Here is a 21,128-nt window from a genome sequence, read left to right as displayed (position 1 = left end):
CATTCCCCCCCCTGTCTGTATCCGTAGACATTCCCCCCACTGTCTGTATCCGTAGACATTCCCCCCCTGTCTGTATCCGTAGACATTCCCCCCCTGTCTGTATCCGTAGACATTCCCCCCCTGTCTGTATCCGTAGACATTTCCCCCCCTGTCTGTATCCGTAGACATTTCCCCCCCTGTCTGTATCCGTAGACATTCCCCCCCTGTCTGTATCCGTAGACATTCCCCCCCTGTCTGTATCCGTAGACGTTCCCCCCCCTGTCTGTATCCGTAGACGTTCCCCCCCTGTCTGTATCCGTAGACGTTCCCCCCCTGTCTGTATCCGTAGACGTTCCCCCCCTGTCTGTATCCGAAGACGTTCCCCCCCCGTCTGTATCCGTAGACATTCCCTCCCCGTCTGTATCCGTAGACATTCCCCCTCGTCTGTATCCGTAGACATTTCCCCCCCCCCCCCTGTCTGTATCCGTAGACATTACCCCCCTGTCTGTGACGTAGACATTCCCCCCCGTCTGTATCCATAGACATTCCCCCCTGTCTGTATCCGTAGACATTCCCCCCCTGTCTGTATCCGTAGACGTTCCCCCCCTGTCTGTATCCGTAGACGTTCCCCCCCTGTCTGTATCCGTAGACGTTCCCCCCCTGTCTGTATCCGTAGACGTTCCCCCCCTGTCTGTATCCGTAGACGTTCCCCCCCTGTCTGTATCCATAGACGTTCCCCCCTGTCTGTATCCGAAGACATTCCCCCCCCGTCTGTATCCGTAGACATTCCCTCCCCGTCTGTATCCGTAGACATTCCCCCTCGTCTGTATCCGTAGACATTTCCCCCCCCCTGTCTGTATCCGTAGACATTACCCCCCTGTCTGTGACGTAGACATTCCCCCCCGTCTGTATCCATAGACATTCCCCCCTGTCTGTATCCGTAGACATTCCCCCCCTGTCTGTATCCGTAGACGTTCCCCCCCTGTCTGTATCCGTAGACGTTCCCCCCCTGTCTGTATCCGAAGACATTCCCCCCCCGTCTGTATCCGTAGACATTCCCTCCCCGTCTGTATCCGTAGACATTCCCCCTCGTCTGTATCCGTAGACATTTCCCCCCCCCCTGTCTGTATCCGTAGACATTACCCCCCTGTCTGTATCCGTAGACGTTCCCCCCCCTGTCTGTATCCGTAGACGTTCCCCCCCTGTCTGTATCCGTAGACGTTCCCCCCCCTGTCTGTATCCGTAGACGTTTCCCCCCCCTGTCTGTATCCGTAGACGTTCCCTCCCCTGTCTGTATCCGTAGACGTTCCCCCCCTGTCTGTATCCGTAGACGTTCCCCCCTGTCTGTATCCGTAGACGTTCCCCCCTGTCTGTATCCGTAGACGTTCCCCCCCGTCTGTATCCGTAGACGTTCCCCCCCTGTCTGTATCCGTAGACGTTCCCCCCTGTCTGTATCCGTAGACATTCCCCCCCCCCATGTCTGTATCCGTAGACATTCCCCCCCCCCCCCCATGTCTGTATCCGTAGACATTCCCCCCCCCCCCGTCTGTATCCGTAGATATCCCCCCCCCCCCCCCCAATTGTATTCATACACATCCCCACCCCCTCCTTCTGCATTCATAGACTATTACTTTAGTTACTTCCTCAAAAAATTCAATTCGGTTCATTAGACATGGCCTACCCTTTACAAATCCATGATGACTCTTTCTATCAGTTCAAATTTCTCTTAAATGCTCAGTCTAAGCTCACACAGGAAAAATTGGCAGTTAAGCAATGCACCAGTGCCCATGGAACCATACTTTAACATACGTCAGTACATTCAGGAGATGAATGGGGCAAATACAACTGCAACAACTTGAACTTATATGTCCCAAGACAGAAGTATAATCAGCCAAAAATGGGCGCCAAAGCAAAGAAGATAACATCATAAGGGGTGATTATACGCTTGGTTGCGGTGAATTTTAAGGAGAGTTTTAAAGGTGGTGAGGGAAGTGGAGAAACAGAGAGGTTTATGGAGGGAATTTCAGAAGGTGGCCGAGGCGGAGGGAATTTCAGAAGGTGGCCGAGGCAGATGAAAGCATGGCTGTCAAAGGGGATGTAGTAGATTGGAGGTAGTTACAGAGATGGGAAGGCGAGGATTCAAACACAAGGACGAAAATTTAGAATCTCAGCCTCTGGGGAACAGGAGCCAATGTCAGCGAGGAAAGCAGTGATGGGTGAGCAGGACTTCGTGGGGGGATAAGATGGTCCTGATTCTTGTGCAAGTACACTGATTTAAAGGAGCTTATTTGCATTAAAAAAACAGGATACCATATTTGTTATGATTCTTGGTCAGTTGTGGGAGAACACTGAATGAAATGCTTGCTTCATTTCTCTTGCCTTTAAATTAAGGGGGTGCTTTCTGTCAAAGGGAAATCTGTATCTACTCCTGTATATTTTCAGTAACAGCAATTCTCAAATGCCTGAAGCTTACATAATCAGACACATAAAGCACAACATGTTCCTTCTCTAAATGCTTCCAGCATCACATCACAGAAGAGAACTGCCGCAGCATTTACTCCAGCCATACAGATAATCAGTTTGATTTACCTCCACGAGGGTGGTCAGAAGAAATGGATGAACGTGGCCAAACTTTGTATGTCAATGAATATACTAATGAAAAGGTACTTTGATTTCTTCTCTAGTTGATTTGCTCCATATCTGTCTGCTCTTACTGTACTATTTTTCTTGAAAAACAACATCTGTACAGCTCTTTTTACTGATGTGAATTGCAGTGGTAGAGGTTAATGCATTGGCAATTTCATTGGATTGAGTTTGACAATCTTCTAAATTAAGCACAATTTTATATTGGCAGTACTGGATGAACTACTTGTGCAGGTGCATGTAAATGAAAAGGAATCCTATCAATCAATCTGAATTTTTATTGATGGCATTTTCGATGGGGAGCGGATCACATTTTAGGGGCAAGCTATAATTTACATGCTTGTGCTGTTTGGTATAAAGAGCTTTGGATGTCCTTGAAAGTTTCTGTTTGACTTCTTTTAGATTGCAAGAAGTTGAGCAGATCTGTTATAGTCTGGTAATGTCATTAGAACAGTTATTTATATTTTTTAAATTAAGGATTTGCGAATGGAAAAGTAACAAGTTTCTGAGAGCAATTAATATGCATTCATCACCTGAGGAAATAGTAAGCCTTTGACACTGTCACTATTGCAGTTGATGTGTTATTTTTTAAGAACTGACTGAAGTCCTATTACATTCTGAAGCTTGGTGTTGCTAATTTCCCATGTCCTAATTTCAATATTTTCTGTTGGCCATAGAGAGTTTGGAGTAAAGCTTTAGTGGAACATATTGCTCATGCAGAATAGCATAATTTTCCATTACCTATTTGATGTAATTTTAAGGCGGTGCTGAAGCCTGTGAACAGATGTAGAAGAATGTAAAACCATGTCTTTGTTTACAGTGGATAAAACATATCGATGATCAAGGCCGACCATATTACTATCAAGCAGATGGATCCAAATCTGTATGGGAATTGCCACAGGTGAGTGTGTTGCATTTGCAAATGCTGAGCAATGACTAAGGCCTTAATCCTGATTCTGTGTACCTGGTGAGTGAGATTGGAGTTTCACGTGACACTAGAAAATTATTTTCAGTTGTGATTTTGTATGTATGTTTGGTCCCTGGTTCAGATGAGAGCTTCATTATTGTTTGTTAGTATTTTTGTTGAATATTTTGCAAAACACTTATTATGATCTGTCTTAAAGAGGTGACATTAGCAATCAAAGTGTAGCTGCACAGTAGGCAAGTATGAGCTTTCTTGTATCCCATTCTTGGAAGAGGAAGGCAGGATCAGGCTATTCTGACCAACGGATCCACCACAGACCCATTCTACATTCGGACCGGGGTCAAGCAAGACTGAGTCATCGCACCAACGCTCTTCTCGATCTTCCTTGCTGCAATGCTCCATCTCACCCTCAGCAAGCTCCCCGCTGGAGTGGAGCTAAATTACAGAACAAACAGGAATCTGTTCAACCTCTGCTGCCTCCAGGCCAGATCCAAGGACGTCCAATCCTCCGTCATCGAATTACAGTATGCAGACGATGCTTGCGTCTGCGCACACTCGGAGGCCGAACTCCAAGCCATCGCCAGCATTTTCACCGAGGCGTACGAGAGCATGGACCTTACACTAAACATCCGTAAGACAAAGGTCCTTTACCAACCTGCCCCCAGCACACAGCACTGCTCCCCGGTTATCAAAATCCACGCCAAGGCCTTGGACACCGTGGACCATTTTCCATACCTCGGGAGCCTACCGTCAACAAAGGCAGACATCGACGACGAGGTCCAACACCACCTTCAGTGTGCCTGTGCAGCCTTCGGTCACCTGAGGAAGAGAGTGTTCGAAGACCAGGACCTCAAACCTGGCACCAAGCTCATGGTTTAAGAGCAGTAGTGATACCCACCCTCCTATATGGCTCAGAGACATGGACTATGTACAGCAGGCACTTCAAAACACTGGGGAAGTACCACCAACATTGCCTCCGCAAGATCCTGCAATTCCATTGGCAGGATAGGTGCACCAAAGTCTGTCTTCTTGCTCAGGCCAGCATTGAAGCATTTACCACGCTCGATCAGCTCCGCTGGACGGGCCACATTGTCCGCATGCCTGACAGGAGACTCCCAAAACAAGCACTCTACTCGGAGCTCCGATACGACAAGCGACACCCTCAAAGTTTCCTTGGAAAAAATGCAACATTTAGCTAATTGTTTCTTTCAAAGTAGATCATTCTTATTGGAGAAATATTTAGATCAAAAATATTAACATTGTGTATTATGTCCACCTTTTGTTCTGAGTGCCAAATTTGAAAAAATAATGGAAATTAAATGAAAATGATGTTACCGCCTCCTCAGATCCTATTTTCTCTTTCACCCTGTCTTGAGCTCCCAGTAGGGAGCAGTGTTCACCTGGACCATATCACAGTATCGCAGGATGTGTGCTTGCTATTTCCAGCACATTGCTACCCACTGTAAATGGAGATTTGACCAAGTGCAAGGAGCTCACGAATATATTTCCCAGATCATCCATGCAGCTGCTTTACATCTTGCATCTTCTTCATTCCTCTCTCCATCTCTTCCCAACCCCCAGACCACACACTCCCATCTGTCAATTAACAGTAAGTAGGTCGCTAGCCAGATTTCAATTAGATATTGCATAGTTGGGGGAAGAATGCCCAGTTGTATCTACAAGGTATATAAAGGGAGATCCTAGCAAGAGTCCAGCTTGAACTAAGAGCACATCACAGAGTAAGTGGAAATGGGTGAGAATGGAAATTAGATGCAGAGGTGGAAGGAGGTGCTAAGTAGACTAGCTGATATTATTAGCAAGTTAGCAAAACTTGAAAATAGAACAAACTAAACCTAAAAATGTCAGCGCAGGAAGGGATATTGATGTGACATTCCTACAAGATGTGGGAATTTTGAGCACAAGATACTGACGGAAGTGTCACCAACTCTTTGTTCGAGAACAAAATCTCAAGTTGAGAAGAAGTTGGAGGTATGGATGCTCAGTCGTTGAGTATATTCAAGACAGGTCGATAGATTTTTGGATACTTAGGGAATCGAGGGACAATGGGAAAGTGTGGGAAGGTGAGGTTGAGGCAGAAAATCCGCCGTGATCTTAATCAATGGCGGAGCAGGCCCAACGGGCCAAGTGACCTACTCTTGCTCCTATTTCTTACGTTCTTATGGGGCAGATCAAGCAGGGAGAGCAGTTTTTGGAGTGAGTTTGAGAGGGTAGATAGAGATAGGGAGAAGGCAGTGGAGGACTGACAATGAGTGACTATCTGAGGGTTGGGAAAAGGCAGAAAGGAAAGGTGAGAACAGGTGCTCTCGAACAGATTTGCTTCTTGAAAAGTTTTAGCTTTTATGGGAAAATGAGGACCTTGGACAGGCCCATCAAATAAATATGAATTGCAGCAACAAACAAGATGGCTCGGGGTGAAAGATTAGCAACACAGCTAGAAATGCAGTAGTGAGAGAGGATTCAATCTTTAGAGCGGTTTGATGTGAGAATTTGCATTGTTACCTCCTATGTGCTAGGATAAGGGAAACATCAAATAGATTGGTAAAGATTGTGCAAGGGGAGCAATGGTAACTAGTCATCATGGTCCACGTGGGAGTCAATGATGTTGGCAAAGAAAGGCCTGTAGTCCTGTAAAGTGAATTTAGGAGTTTAGGAAACCAGTTTATAGCACGACTTCTCAGGATTACTTCTCCAGCCAAGTGATAGATATGGGAAGAACAGGATAATTAAAGAAATCAATGCATAATAATAACTTTTATTTATATAGCTCCTTTAATGTAGTAAAACGTCCTGCGGATTGCAGGAAGATATCCATATACTGATCAGGTGGGCCGAACAGTGGCAAATGGAATTCAGTCCGGAGAAGTCTGGGGTAATGCATTTGGGGAGGTCTAACAAGACAAGGGAATACACATTAAATTATATTAAATACATTGAAAAGTGTAGAGGAACAAAGGGACCTTGGAGCGCAGGCCCACAGATCCCTAAAGGTAGCAGGCCAGGTAGATAAGCTGGTTAAGGAGGCATATGGAATACTTGCCTTTATTAGTCGAGGCATGGAATACAAGAGCAAGGAGGTTATGCTTGAACTGTATAAAACACTAGTTAGGCCACAGCTGGAGAACTGTGTGCAGTTCTGGTCACCACATTACAGGAAAGATATGATTGCACTGGAAAGGCTGCAGAGGGGATTTACAAGAATGTTGTCCGGACTGGAGAAGTTTGGCTATGAGAAAAGATTGGATGCTGGGTCTGTTTTCTTTGGAACAGAGGAGACTGAGAGGAGACCTGATTGAAATGTATAAAATTATTAGGGGCCTGGATAGAGTGGATAGGGGTCAACAACAAGGGGACCTAGATTTAAAGTAATTGGAAGGAGGTTTAGAGGAGATATGAGGGAAAATGTCTTCACTTTGAGGGTAGTGAGGGTCTAGAACTCTCTGCCTGAAAGGGTGGTAGAGGCAGAAACCCTCACCGCATTTAAAAAATATTTGGATGTGCACTTGAAGTGCCGTAACCTACAGGGCTATGGACCAAGAGCTGGAAATTGGGATTAGGCTGGATAGCTCTTGGTCGGCCGGCGTGGACACGATGGGCCGAAATTGCCTCCTTCCGTGCTGTAAACTTCTATGATTCACACCCGTGTTTCAAGACAAAACAGATAAATTTGACGCTGAGCCACAAAAGAAGAAATTGAAACAGATGACCAAAAGCTTGTTTAAAGAGGTAGATTTTAAGGAGTGCCTTATTGGAGGATAGAGAGGCAGACAGGTTTAGGGAGTCGAGTTCCAGAGCTTAGGGCCCAAACAGCTGAAGGCACGGTCACCGATGATTGAGCAGTTATAATGAGGGATGTTCAAGAGGGCAGAATGTGAGAAGCACAGACATCTTGTGGGATTGAGGCTGAAAAAGATTAGAGAGGGGAAAGGCCATGGAGTGATTTGTAAACAAGGATGAGAATTTTGAAATCGAGGCGCTGTTAAACTGGGAGCCAATGTAGGTCAGAAAGCACAGGGGTGATGGGTGATTATTGTGACTCGGTGCGAGTTAGTATACAGGCTACTGCGTTTTGGATGATCTCGAGTTTGCGTAGTGTAGAATGTGGGAGGCCAGCCAGGAGTGAGTTGGAGTTATCAAGAGGTAACAAAGACAAAAATGAGGGTTCAGCAGCAGAAGAGCTTGAGGCAGGGGCGGAGGCGGGCAATGTTACGGAGGTGGTAAAAGGCGGTATTAGTTATGCCGTGGATATGTGGCTGGAAACTCATTTCAGGGTCAAATATGACACCTAGGTTGCGAACAGTCTTAAATAAAAACAGAAAATGCTGGAAATCTCTGGGTCAGGCAGCATCTCTGGAGAGAAAAGCAAAGTTAACATTTCGGGTCGACGACCCTTCGTCAGAACTGGCGAATGTTCGAAAAGAACACATTCTTAAGAAGCACTGAAAGGGGAAGAAAGAACGAAAAGGAAGGTCTGTGATAGGGTGGAAGGCAGGAGCGATTAGAGAGAAAAAAGGGATGATAGATATTTCAGATTCCAGCATCCACAGTATTTTGCTTTTGTGTTGCAAACAGTCTTGCTCACCCTCGGATTGATGCTAGAGAGAGGGATAAAGTTAGTGGTTAGGAACGCAATTTGTGGCGGGGACCAATATTTATCGGTCTTCTCAATATTTAATTGGAGAAAATTTCTGCTCATCCAGTACTGGATGTCGGACAACCAATCTGACAATGTAAATACCAAGCAGGGGTCAAGAGAAGTGGCGGAGAGGTAGAGCTGGGTGTCGTCAGTGTACATGTGGAAACTAACTCTGTTTTCGGATGATATCGTGAAGGGGCAGCATATAGATGAGAAATAAGAGGGGGATAAGGACAGATTTTTGGGGGACACCAGAGGTAACGATGCGGGAGTGGGAAGAGAAGCCATTGCAAGAGATTTTCTGGCTACAATTAGATAGACCCAGGCGAGTACAGCTGAGTCCATGATCAGATCAGCTATGATCTTATTGAATGGCGGAGCAGGCTCAAGGGGCCAAATGGCCTACTCCTGCTCCTATTTCTTATGTTATGTTCAAATAGATTCAGGGTTTGAAGCATCTAGTATAGCGTCCCTCTGTAGAACTTTAATATTATCCTTCTATTTATCTTCTGTCGCTGAAGATCCTGCCAGAGTGGCAAGATTGGAATTGCAAGGTTTGTGCATGTACAGTTACTGTAAAGTCACTTTGACATTGCTTATGAACAACTGTCTATGTGCCAATCTTCTGACTTTCAGTGCTATTGTTGCTAAATCTTCTCCAGTGTAAATGGTGAGATTTGATAACAACAGGAAACATTTCAGCTGAAGAAGCATTACTTCCTAAGACTCACATTATTTTGCTTCTCAACACACATTTTAATGTTGAAAAGATTTTATTTACTAATTTAAAATTCAAGAGCACAGCAGTTATATCAATTTTTTCTTTACATTGATTTTCAGGTAATTGTTGGCTAAATGATGCTAGAATTACAGCAATTTTGGGAACAGGCTCATAAAAGGAGCAGGTGGCTGAGTCACTTACATCACTCCCTGGGCTTTTGCCATGTGGGAGAGGGTGCGGAATGTGCTGCTCTGTTTGAGGGATGTGGAGGAGTGGCCAGTTTGACCAAAAAGCAATTTTTTTCTGGTCATCCTTTGTTCTGTTGCCATTTTCCTAATTTTCGATTGTGCTGCTTTAGCTTCAAAAAGTGGGAAGGATTGTGTGGCTCGCTGGTCTTTAATATGTGTCATACTTGATTATTTTTTAATGCTACGAATTGCCACTCAGTTGTCCATGTCCATCTATCGTATCACTGCACCTGTAATATTGTTTGTTAACTTTGTGTATAAATATATAAAAGTTCACTAATCAGCAGTGACTTAGCGCAAACAATAAACAAACTGTTGCAGAATTCAGCTTTGCTGTCAGTGAACTATATTGGGCCAAAAATCGCGGTTTCTATGGGCACGTACGATGTGCGCACACGTCCGTAGAGGCCCTGCAAGTGCCAGTACTCGGCGCGCGATGCGCATGCGCCCAAAACCGGCACTTGTGAACTGTCAAAATATCTTTTAACTGATCCAATTCATCTATTTGCCCAGTGAATATCCTTCAAACTCTACGCCTAGTAAAAGCCTGGTAAGGCCTGCATTTACCAACGTCAGAGTTTTAAAAGATAGAAAATTAAAATGTTATCAATAATTTTTATATTAAAACTCTGTCCATTAAGATAAGTTTATTTTTACCCATATTAAAACAGATGAAAAAAATTCAAAACTCAAACATTTAATTAATTAAATTCAATTTCACTTAATTTTAAATATATGAAGAATTTTTCTTAATTAAAATGTTTAGGTGTTTTGGGGGTATCCCCATTCATACAAATAGTGATCTCCGTACAAACGGAGATCGCCATTACTGTGAATGGGATGCTGCATTTTCATTGGTTGGTCCGGCGCAAGTGATCCCAGGCTGCACATACGCTCCTGGACAACGTGGGCCCCTATGCAGGACTGCGCAGCTAGGCCTCGGAGCGCAACTCTACGGCCCCAAGTTTCCACATGATTTGCTCCTGATTTTTAGGAGCAACTGCTGGAGAATGGAGTATCTTAGAAATCGCAATTCTCCACATTTAAGTTTTGTGCAGTTCTAGTCAGGAACAGAATTTTTTTTTCAAAAGGGGGCGTGTCCGGCCACTGACGCCTGATTTGAAAGTTTCCACAGTGAAAACCTACTCCAAACTAACTTAGAATGGAGCAAGTGAAGATTTTTGTAGGCTTAAAAAAACCTTGTCTACACATTAAAAAATCAGGCGCAGGTTACAAATTAGGCGTTGGGAACGAGGGGGGGGGGGGGGGGAAGGGAAGTCATTACAGTCTACAATAAATCTTTAGTTATACTTATACAAATATTATACAAATAAATCCAACCTGAATAAAAATTTATAAGCAAAGAAAAGATTAAATAAACCATGTTCCTACCTGTGTGAAAGTGCTTCAGGCAGGCCTTTCAGGCAGCGGTTTCCTGACGGCGGGTGGGGGGAGGCAGTGAGAAGGCTGCAGGAAGCCTCAGAACTTGAGGCAGCCGTTTCCGACGGCGGGGAGGGAGGCAGTGAGAAGGCTGCAGGAAGCCTCAGAAGTTGAGGCAGCCATTCCCGACAGGCCTGACCGACGGCAGGGGGAGAAAGCTGCAAGAAGCCTCAGTGCTGATCATGGAAGGGCAATGTGGTTTTATTAAAAAATTTTAAAAATTGAACAGCTACAAAGAATTTGAATAGTCTCAAACAAGTGCATGTGTCCCGTTTATCACAGTCTATCTTTAATTACAGAATGCACTCCCTCACCCTCACACACAGAAATATCAAGAAAATTAAAATACAAGCCTTTGCAAGGGTTCAATAAACAAATTTTCACTTTTTCTGCAGCACTTTTTAAAATGGGCGAGTGCCAATGTTTCCTTCACACTGCGCGTGCGCGAACGCTCCAACGCGCACGCGCAGGGTTGCCGGCATGAAAAAAAACTCATTTAAATGGTACCCGCCCCCTCCTACTTACAAAATCGGCGCGAGTGGTAGGCTCCGCCCCCTGGGCACCACGCCAAGCTGACATCGAGCTGCAAAGCGCTCGAGAATAGCACGTTTTTTTTCAGGCGCCGTTTTTGGTGCGAAAAACGGGCGCCCAGCTCGGAGGGGCGCCTGTTTTGCCACATGTGGAAACTTGGGGCCTATGTTCCTTCAGGACCACCAGGTACTTTCGTTTATAAAAAAAAAAAAAAAAAAAAAAATTTGGTTGGAGGCATCTGCCCGCAGGAAGCCACCGACCGCAATTTCTGGGCCAAAGTCAACACTGAATTTTTGCTATGTTTTTGGAAATCAGGGGTGGGAGGAGAGTTCACACCAAATGTTCTGGGTGCTGTACAAGGGTCCTCTTGTCATATGTCACCTCTGGGTACTTGCTCTACTGACTCAATGGAGGAGCTTTGTGTTTTTAAACTTGTACAAATTATGTAGCCACAATTCTACAGAAACACTGCAGCAGCAACACAAAACTATGTTGTTATTACTCAAATGCAGCTGATTTTAAATAAAACTCATCAAAATAAATGCTGAATGCTATTCATACAGGGGCAAGAGCATATTCTTCCTCGTACATATGCCTACACTATTTGTAGTGAGGTCATTGAGAATAAAGTAATTTGTGAATTAGTGGCACATAACAGGACATGTGAAAGTAGGGAACTTGAAGTCATAATGGATTTACACTGGAAAAGTGAGTGTATTTGCACTAAAAATGTAGTCACTGTTTTGCAGGTATGCTGGTTATAGTGTATATGTAGTCTTAATCTGGAGTCATAGAAACATAGAAAATAGGTGCAGGAGTAGGCCATTCGGCCCTTCAAGCCTGCACCACCATTCAATATCATGGCTGATCATTCACCTCAGTACCCCTTCCCTGCCAGAGTCCGAGCCAGACCAAATTCCAGAGCAAACTGGAATGAGACTTCCTCGACGAGGCAGTCCCACTTCACTTCACACTCTGTATCCAGGTTGGATCCTGACTCTAGGTTATTTTTACATAATTTTATTGGCACTATAAAATCCAAATAGCCTTATGATGTGCTCAGATTAATGCAGACTTTTTACATTTTAATTGTAATTTACTTACTCAATTTCTCTTACAGCCTATACCTTTTTTCTTTTTTTTTTTAAAACTCACATTTTTCAAACTTTTTACCATTTGTTCAGCTTTTTTGATTTTTGATGGCCAACATGATACTAAACTACTCTAGAATTTCAGTCAATATTGTGGTATATGCAAGGACTTTAATAACGACTCCACGAGGTAAGGGTACAGTACTTGAACTATAGTGACCGTAGTCCGTTTATTGCAGTTCCTAGAGTGAAGAGACCAAGAGGTGAGCTCCCTTTTATACTTGGTTACCTGCAGTGTACGGGTGACCAGAAAAGCCGAGTCCCCAGGGATAACACGGACCTGCCCACACTGATATGTGTGCGCACTAGGTCCGTGCAGCAGAGCAGGTCTCCAGTCGTTCTGGTTAATCCTTGCCACTGGATAAAGGCCTAGCTCTGTCAAGCCCGTGTGGTGGCTGATGTGCAACGATCACCACACGTTAAAAAAATCAACGCACAGGCATCTTCCACCCCCTCAACTGGAGTTCAGGACTGGAACATCGGGTCCTTCATCGAAACACCTGTGAACTCGTGGAAGCAAGTCATCCTCGTTCGAGTGACCACCTATAATGATGACAGGTGACCCTTAGGTCTCCAGCAGTAGCACCCTCTGCTGGTACAGGTATGGTGCATACAGGGTGAAGGTACATTCAGTGGTCTAGTGTTACAGTACACATTAACATACATGCATAACAACACTCCCCCCTAGGACTTCCCCAAGTCCTTATTGCCTTCCGCAATGGTGGAGCAAGTACATGTTATAGGTAAGTTACATACATTATTGATGGGGTAGGTGAGTGGGCAGAGCCACAGGGTCGTGTAGTCTCCTTGTCCTGCATTGGGAACTGTAGGGTCGCCCTGCTGCCCTTCAATGGTGGAAGTCTGGTCATCCCAGATCCCTCCAGGAAAGCTGGAGGCACTGGCCTCTTGCTCCCAGTGCTGACCCTGGTGGCCAGGGAGAGTAGGGCCGATCTGGGGCAGGTTGCCAGTGGTGGTGGCTGTGCTGTCCATTAACCGCTGTCCCTGCAGTAAGTGTGCTCCCACTGGATGTGTGTGAACCCTCCCTGAGGCATCACATTGGTCCCGGAAGCGCAGGCTACATGATCAGGTAGCCCGCTGAACCTGGGAGTTTCCCACGGGGGGTTTCCTTTGGCATTGTCGGCATACCTGTAGAACCCGGCATCATTTCTCATTTTATCATTAGCATTCATGATTCATTGGCTCCGACTGTAACTAGCCGACTCGACATTGTTATTTCTCTTTACACTTTCGCATTTGTTAATTGCACCGCTTTCATGTGTATTATCAGTATCTCTGTGCAAGGTTACATTTGGATACCTGCCTTTGTTAGTTACATTTTTCTCATTAGCACTACCGGCATCACCGTTCAACAGTACATTGATATACCTGCATTCATTAATTACACTTTTATCATTAGTGTCACCGGCATCGCTGTGCCAAGAGTGGAACTGTCCCTTGAATTGCTTTGGGTTGCCGTTCTCCTTTAAGAGGGCCTTGCAATCTTTACCCTAATCCGGTTCGCCGCTCGGCAACACGTGTTGCTCCCCCAACGCTGCCCCTCGTGGTCTGGTCGCGGCCATCTTGATTTCAGGTGCTTCACCTCGTGGTGCGGGCGCCATCTTCTTTCTTTCCACGAGGTAGGCTGCGGTGATCCTTCTTTCCCCGGGTTCTGCCACGGAAGCCGGGAATCTACCTTCTGTGCCGATCTTCTTCCCTCGGAGTCCTGCCACGAAAGCCCGGAAGGTGTGGTCTGGTCGTTCAGGTTGGATCATCTCGCCGTTGAGTTGTGCAGTCTGTGTCGTCACCACGCAGTGCAGTATGTGTCGTCACCAGGCAGTCGAGTTGGACGGTAGGATTTTCAGGTGCTGCGATGGATCCAAGTTTGGGGTCACGTAGGATGTCGATCGCCGGAGCCTGGAGGCCTTCCCCGCTCCCAACAGATTTGGATTTGCTTCATCCATCATCTTCCCAGCAGCATTGGACCATCACCGGCAACGATCCACAGAGGAAGCTTGTGCATTGCGCCGCCATGGGACACCTGGACATCCACTCTGCCGATGACTGGGATGGTGCTTTTTTGTGTAGGTGAGCAGCTTCGCCTGGATTGGGGACATTTTGGGTCGTTTGGCGGGATTGTCCCAGAGTTTCTCAAAAGCCATCTGATTCATCAGCAGCTAGCTCGCCCCTGTGTTGCTCTCCATCGAGACTGGAACACCGTTGATTTCTACTTCAATTTTCCACGCGAACTCTCGGTGGAGCAGGTGTACACCTCTTCCAGGGGCTGAGCCTCTTCGTCTTCATCAGCGCTGGAGCCCGGGTGATCGGCCAACTCTTCAGTGACTCGGTGAGTAAAACAACTTCTTCACATTCGCTGCAGATGACCTTTAGTGTTGCAGCCTTTGCAGGTATAGTCTTTGTATCGGCACTTTGGTTTGCTCCACAGCGCCAGCACGGGGCTAACCGGTTGGCCCCATGTGGCAGACTCAGGGTTGCGGGACTCGGGGCATCAGTCTTGCCTCTGAAAGGCGCCATTCGGTTCACTGTACTCGTTGGGTTAGAGTCCTGGGAATCCTCTTGGAGTTGCAGACCGAAATCATGAATGCCTGGCTCACTTTGAGTGCCTTCTGCAGGGTGACCGTAGTGTCCACAGAGAGCAGCTTATGGAGGAGTCCCTTGTGGCCGATTCCAATAACGAAGATGTCCCTTAGTGCTTCGGTGAGGTGGTCACCAAAATCACACGGTGCAGCCAATTGTCTCAGGTCTGCAGCATATTTAGCAATTTCTTGGCCTTCGGGCCGCCAGTGGGTGCAGGACCGGTGTCTGGCTGTGAGGATGCTCTCTTTGGGTTTGAGTTGTTCTTGTATTATAGTTACAAGTCCCTGCATAAGTCTTGGTTGTCGCCTTCGCTGGGGCTAGCAGGTCCCTGACGAAGCCGTGGACGTTGGACCCACAACTGCTGAACAGGATGGCTCTGCGCTTGTTCACCAGCGAGGTCGGTATGTCTCCAGCCAGGTCGTTCGCGATGAAAAAGTGTTCGAGCCTTTCCACAAAGGCATCCCAATCTTCCCCATTAATGAATTGTTGGAAGTTGCTTAGGTTAGACGTGTGTGGAAATTCGTAACCTCGTCGCCAGTTGTGGTATATGCAAGCACTCTAATAACGACTCCATGAGGTAAGGGTATAGTACTTGAACTGTAGTGACCTTAGTCCGTTTATTGCAGCTCCTAGAGTGAGGACACCAAGAGGTGAGCTCCCTTTTATACTTGGTTACCTGCAGTGTACAGGTGACCCTTGGGTCTCCAGCAGTAGCACCCTCTGGTGGTACAGGTATGGTGTATACAGGGTGAAGGTACATTCAGTGGTCTAGTGTTGCAGTACGTACATTAACATACATACATAACAAATATGGTTATTGGAGTATGTGAAGTACTATGTTTTCTAATCTTTTATTGATGGTTATCAGATCTCTGATGCTGATCTGAAGCTCTCTGATCCCAAAATGTGATGTTTCTTTTAGCCTTTGTGGTATCTCCCTGTGCTACTATCTTGAGAAGACCACGTGGACCCCTTCTTCCAGTCCTCTGCCAGTATTGCTGTACTGCTCGCAATAAGGAGGTGTGCAAGAGAAGCCTGGGGTTTATTGGCTCACAAAGTTGCCCTATTGGGCATCCATGCATCCAGTCAGACAGTTGTGGATAAAGACTCCATTGTTGTTCTGGTAGATGTGTCAGCCAACAGGTGTTTCCTGGCTTTCAACGCCCTCATCCTGTGCAATCAGCCTCTTTGATTTTTAGAACATAGTTCAGGTTATTGCTGTGGCTCCAAGGCCTGACCGAATACACAAGCAATGGAGAATGCCCTGTTTATGAAGTCTCTTTTGAGACTCCAGTTGTTTCCAATGTACAAAGTGTGGAAAGTCACCTATGAAAGCCAAGATATCTGCACCTCCTTAGGGAATCAAAAAGTTTTGATACATCCAAATTATCCTTACCAGGGAAAGAGCTGTTCATGGAACAGGGCACAACTACCATTTTGCTGAGGGACTTTCAAAGATAACCTTTTTTTTAAACTGGATAAGACATGCTCAAAAATGACTTAAACCACTACAATTTGAATAGACCTATAACCAGTGCTTTGAAGCAAGAACCTAATGCTTTCCATTGGAATTTAATGATTCCAAACAATTGTTAGTTTTCTGGTTTCTTTTTTCAGTGTTTCAGATTACTCTTGTAGGTTAACGTTAGTTCTCAGGTTTCAATACCTAGTGTTTTCACTTACCCAGTTTTCCAAATAGATTTGTAGCATTCCCAGGAAACAAACAGTGAGCCAACCCTCATCAGTTTATTTCAGTTGCTGGTTTATCTCATGATTTCAATTGATCCTGCTCATTTTTGGAAGGATGCAGAATAATACTACCAGACCTTGTTTCAGGTTTTAGCTCCCAATCAAGATTATGTGATCAAGTCTGTGGAGTGCGGCTTGAACCCATGACTTGCTGATTCAGAGCCGAGATTACTACCTCTAAGACTAGGCTGACACCCGAGTAAAGTAACAAGTGAATATTAGCAATAAGACATCATATATTCACAAGTTATTAAGTTTAACCAGCTCCTTTTGTAGTGAAAAAATACATAATTTGAAGATGCTATTTTATACTATAATATAAATAAGACAAATAACATTCATTTTCTTTTCTCATCATCTATGGAAACTATTTTTGCATATCACTTTTTGAAGGCTACAGTCAGACTAACTGAATTGAACAAAACCCACTTATACATGCTCTCTTTAAAACATTTTTTTAATGATCAGGAATATATATCATTAAAGGTTGCCAGCAGACTCTCAGATTTGATCAAAATGTGTTCATAAGTACCGAGAAAAAATGATGGACCAACCTTATTTAAATAACAATTTCAAAAACAAAAGCTGCTAATCAAACCTATATGAATAAATCCCATAGGATGTTTGTATTTTTTTGTTCATGGTATGTGGGTGTCGCTGTCAAGACCAGCATTTATTGCCCATCCCTAATTGTCCTTGAGAAGGTGGTGGTGATCCACTGCAGTTTGTGTGGTGAAGGTACTCCCACAGTGCTGTCACGAAGGGAGTTCCAGGATTTTGACCCAGGAGCGATGAAGAAGCGTCAATATATTTCTAAGTCAGGATGGTGTGGACCTTTTTAGAGGGGAATGTGGAGGTGGTGGCATTCCCATGTGCATGCTGCCCTTGTCCTTCTAGGTGGTAGAGGTGCGTTTGGGTGGTGCTGCCAAAGAAGCCTTGGTGAATTGTAGATGGTACACATTACAACCAAAGTGTGCAGATAGTGGAGGGAGTGAATGTTTAAGATGGTGGATGGGGTGCCAAGCAAGTGGGCTGCTTTGACCTGGATGGTGTTGAGCTTTTTGAGTGTTGTTGGAGCTGCACTCATCCAGGCAAGTGGAGAGTATTCCAACACACTCCTTGTGCCTTGTAGATGGTGAAAAGGCTTTGGGGAGTCAGGAGGTGAGACACTCGCTGCAGAATACCCAGCCTCTGACCTGCTCTTGTGGCCACATTATTTATGTGGCTGATCCAGTTAAGTTTCTGGTCATTGTGATTCCCAGGATGTTGATGGTGGGAGATTCGGCGATGGTAATGCTGTTGAATGTCATAGGGTGCTGGTTAGACTTCGCTTGCTGGAGATAGTCATTGCTTGGTAATTGTGTGGTGCGAATGTTACTTGCCACTTATCAGCCCAAGCCTGAATGTCGTCCAGATCTTGCTCATGTGGGCACGGACTGCTTCATTATCTGAAAAGTTGCGAATTGCACTGAATACTGTGTAGTCATCAGCAAACATCCCCACTTCTGACCTGATGATGGAAGGAAGGTCAATGATGAAGCAGCTGAAGATGGTTGGACTTAGGACACTGTCCCAGAGGAACTCTTAAGCGATGTCCTGGGGCTGTGATGATTGACCTCCAACAACCACAACCCTTCCTTTGTGCTAGGTATGACTCCAGCCAGTGCAAAGTATTCCCCTTGATTTCCATTGCAGTTGAATGGTTTGGACCCTCTCTTGGACACAAGGCACAGAAAAACCAAGTAAATTCTGTAACAATTGTAACAAGTAGCTGAAATATGATTTTTCTGAGCTGCATTAGAGAAGCCAATACCATGCTAGATTTTTATTGCAGCAGCTTCAATGTTAATATACTGAATACTTAACCAATATCTAAATTTGAAAATGAATGCATTTTTTGGGGACTGGATACCACTGGATAAGATGAGTCAACAGATGTGCTAGTTTGTTGTAGTGTAGGAAGCATTCAGAACCTGTGATTTCCCAATGCATAGTAATAACTACTGCTGTAGGAATTTGTGATAGGTATGCCCTCAGTATACTAGTGCCATCCAGTGGCAGAAAATGGACTCTCTACATTTATTTTTCTTAGTAATGAAAATAAGTAGTAGTTCAAGCAAATCCTCATTTAAAACTAACATTCCTCTAATAAGTGAGGTGTCATCCCAAAAGCCGCCTACTCCTTTCACCTCTAGGGGAAAGCAGTCATTCTTCCTTACCTACTTAATACTTAATTTGAAATAACATAGAAACATAGAAAATAGGTGCAGGAGTAGGCCATTCGGCCCTTCGAGCCTGCACCACCATTCAATAAGATTACGGCTAATTATTCACCTCAGTACCCCTTTCCTGCTTTCTCTCCTTGATCCCTTTAGCCGTAAAGGCCATATCTAACTCCCTCTTGAATATAGCCAATGAACTGGCATCAACAATTCTCTGTGGCAGGGAATTCCACAGGTTAACAACTCTCTGAATGAACTCTCCTCATCTCAGTTCTAAATGGCCTACCCCTTATTCTAAGACTGTGTCCCCTGGTTCTGGACTTCCCCAACATCGGGAACATTCTACCCGCACCTAACCTGTTCTGTCCCGTCAGAATCTTATACGTTTCTATGAGATCCCCTCTCATCCTTCTAAACTCCAATGTATAAAGACACAGTTGATCCAGTCTCTCCTCATATGTCAGTCCAGCCATCCTGGGAATCAGTCTGGTGAACCTTCACTGCATCCCTCAATAGCAGGAACATCCTTCCTCAGATTAGGAGACCAAAACTGAACACAATATTCAAGGTGAGGCCTCGCCAAGGCCCTGTACAACTACAGTAAGACCTCCCTGCTCCTATACTCAAATCCCCTAGCTATGAAGGCCAACATATCATTTGCCTTCTTCACCACCTGCTGTACCTGTATACCAACTTTCAATGACAGATGAACCATGACACCCAGGTCGAGTTGCACCTCCCCTTTTCCTAATCTGCCGCCATTCAGATAATATTCTGTCTTCGCGTTTTTGCTCCCAAAGTGGATAACCTCACATTTATCCACATTATACTGCATCTGCCATGCATTTGCCCACTCACCTAACTTGTCCAAGTCATCCTGCAGCCTCTTAGCGTCCCTCTCACAGCTCACACCGCCACCCAGTTTAGTGTCATCTGCAAACTTGGAGATATTACACTCAATTCCTTCATCTAAATCATTGATGTATATTGTAAAGAGCTGGGGTCCCAGCACTGAGCCCTGCGGCACTCCACTAGTCACTGCCTGCCATTCTGAAAAGGGCCCGTTAATCCCGACTCTCTGCTTCCTGTCTGCCAACCAGTTCTCTATCCACGTCAATATATTACCCCCAATACCATGTGCTTTGATTTTGCACACCAATCTCTTGTGTGGGACCTTGTCAAAAGCCTTTTGAGAGTCCAAATACACCACATCCACTGGTTCTCCCTTGTCCACTCTACTAGTTACATCCTCAAAAAATTCTAGATTTGTCGAGCATGATTTCCCCTTCATAAATCCATGCTGACTTGGACCGATCCTGTCACTGCTTTCCAACTGCGCTGCTATTTCATCCTTAATAATTGATTCTAACATTTTCCCCACTACTGATGTCAGGCTAACCGGTCTATAATTACTCGCTTTCTCTCTCCCTTCCTTTTTTAAAAAGTAGTGTTACATTAACTACCCTCCAGTCCATAGGAACTAATCCAGAGTCGATAGACTGTTGGAAAATGATCACCAATGCATCCACTATTTCTAGGACCACTTCCTTAAGTACTCTGGGGTGTAGACCATCAGGCCCCGGGGAATTTTCGGCCTTCAATCCCATCAATTTCCCCAACACAATTTCCCGCCTTATAAGGATATCCTTCAGTTCCTCCTTCTCACTAGACCCTCGGTCCCCTAGTACTTCCGGAAGGTTATTTGTGTCTACCTTCGTGAAGACAGAACCAAAGTATTTGTTCAATTGGTCTGCCATTTCTTTGTTCCCCATTATAAATTCACCTGAATCCGACTGCAAGGGACCTACGTTTGTCTTCACTAATCTTTTTCTCTTCACATATCTATAGAAGCTTTTGCCGTCAGTTCCCGGCAAGCTTCCTCTCATACTCTATTTCCCCCCTCTTAATTAAACCCTTTGTCCTCCTCTGCTGAATTCTAAATTTCTCCCAGTCCTCAGGTTTGTTGTTTTTTCTGGCCAATTTATATGCCTCTTCCTTGGATTTAACACTATCCTTAACTTCCCTTGTTAGCCACTGTTGAGTCACCTTCCCGGTTTTATTTTTACTCCAGACAGGGATATACAATTGCTGAAGTTCATCCATGTGATCTTTAAATGTTTGCCATTGCCTATCCACCGTCAACCCTTTAAGTATCATTTGCCAGTCTATTCTAGCCAATTCACACCTCAACCCATCAAAGTTACCTTTCCTTAAGTTCAGGACCCTAGTTTTTGAATTAACTGTGTCACTCTCCATCTTAATAAAGAATT

The 21,128-nt window shown here is 45.0% G+C and overlaps 1 protein-coding gene across 7 annotated transcripts in view; it reads left to right on the top strand.

The window, feature by feature from the left end:
* Nucleotides 1-21,128, top strand: part of arhgap12b (Rho GTPase activating protein 12b) — a 281,212-nt gene that overhangs the window by 128,396 nt on the left and 131,688 nt on the right. For all 7 annotated transcript variants that reach the window (XM_070881529.1, XM_070881531.1, XM_070881530.1 and 4 more), the window contains 2 exons: nucleotides 2,502-2,642; nucleotides 3,443-3,523. In XM_070881529.1, coding sequence (XP_070737630.1) covers nucleotides 2,502-2,642; nucleotides 3,443-3,523 — 222 coding nt within the window. The remainder of the gene's footprint in view (nucleotides 1-2,501; nucleotides 2,643-3,442; nucleotides 3,524-21,128) is intronic.

Source organism: Pristiophorus japonicus, chromosome 5, assembly GCF_044704955.1.
Source record: "Pristiophorus japonicus isolate sPriJap1 chromosome 5, sPriJap1.hap1, whole genome shotgun sequence".
In the NCBI taxonomy this organism is placed as follows: domain Eukaryota; kingdom Metazoa; phylum Chordata; class Chondrichthyes; family Pristiophoridae; genus Pristiophorus; species Pristiophorus japonicus.
This window is presented reverse-complemented; position numbering and strand designations above follow the sequence as displayed.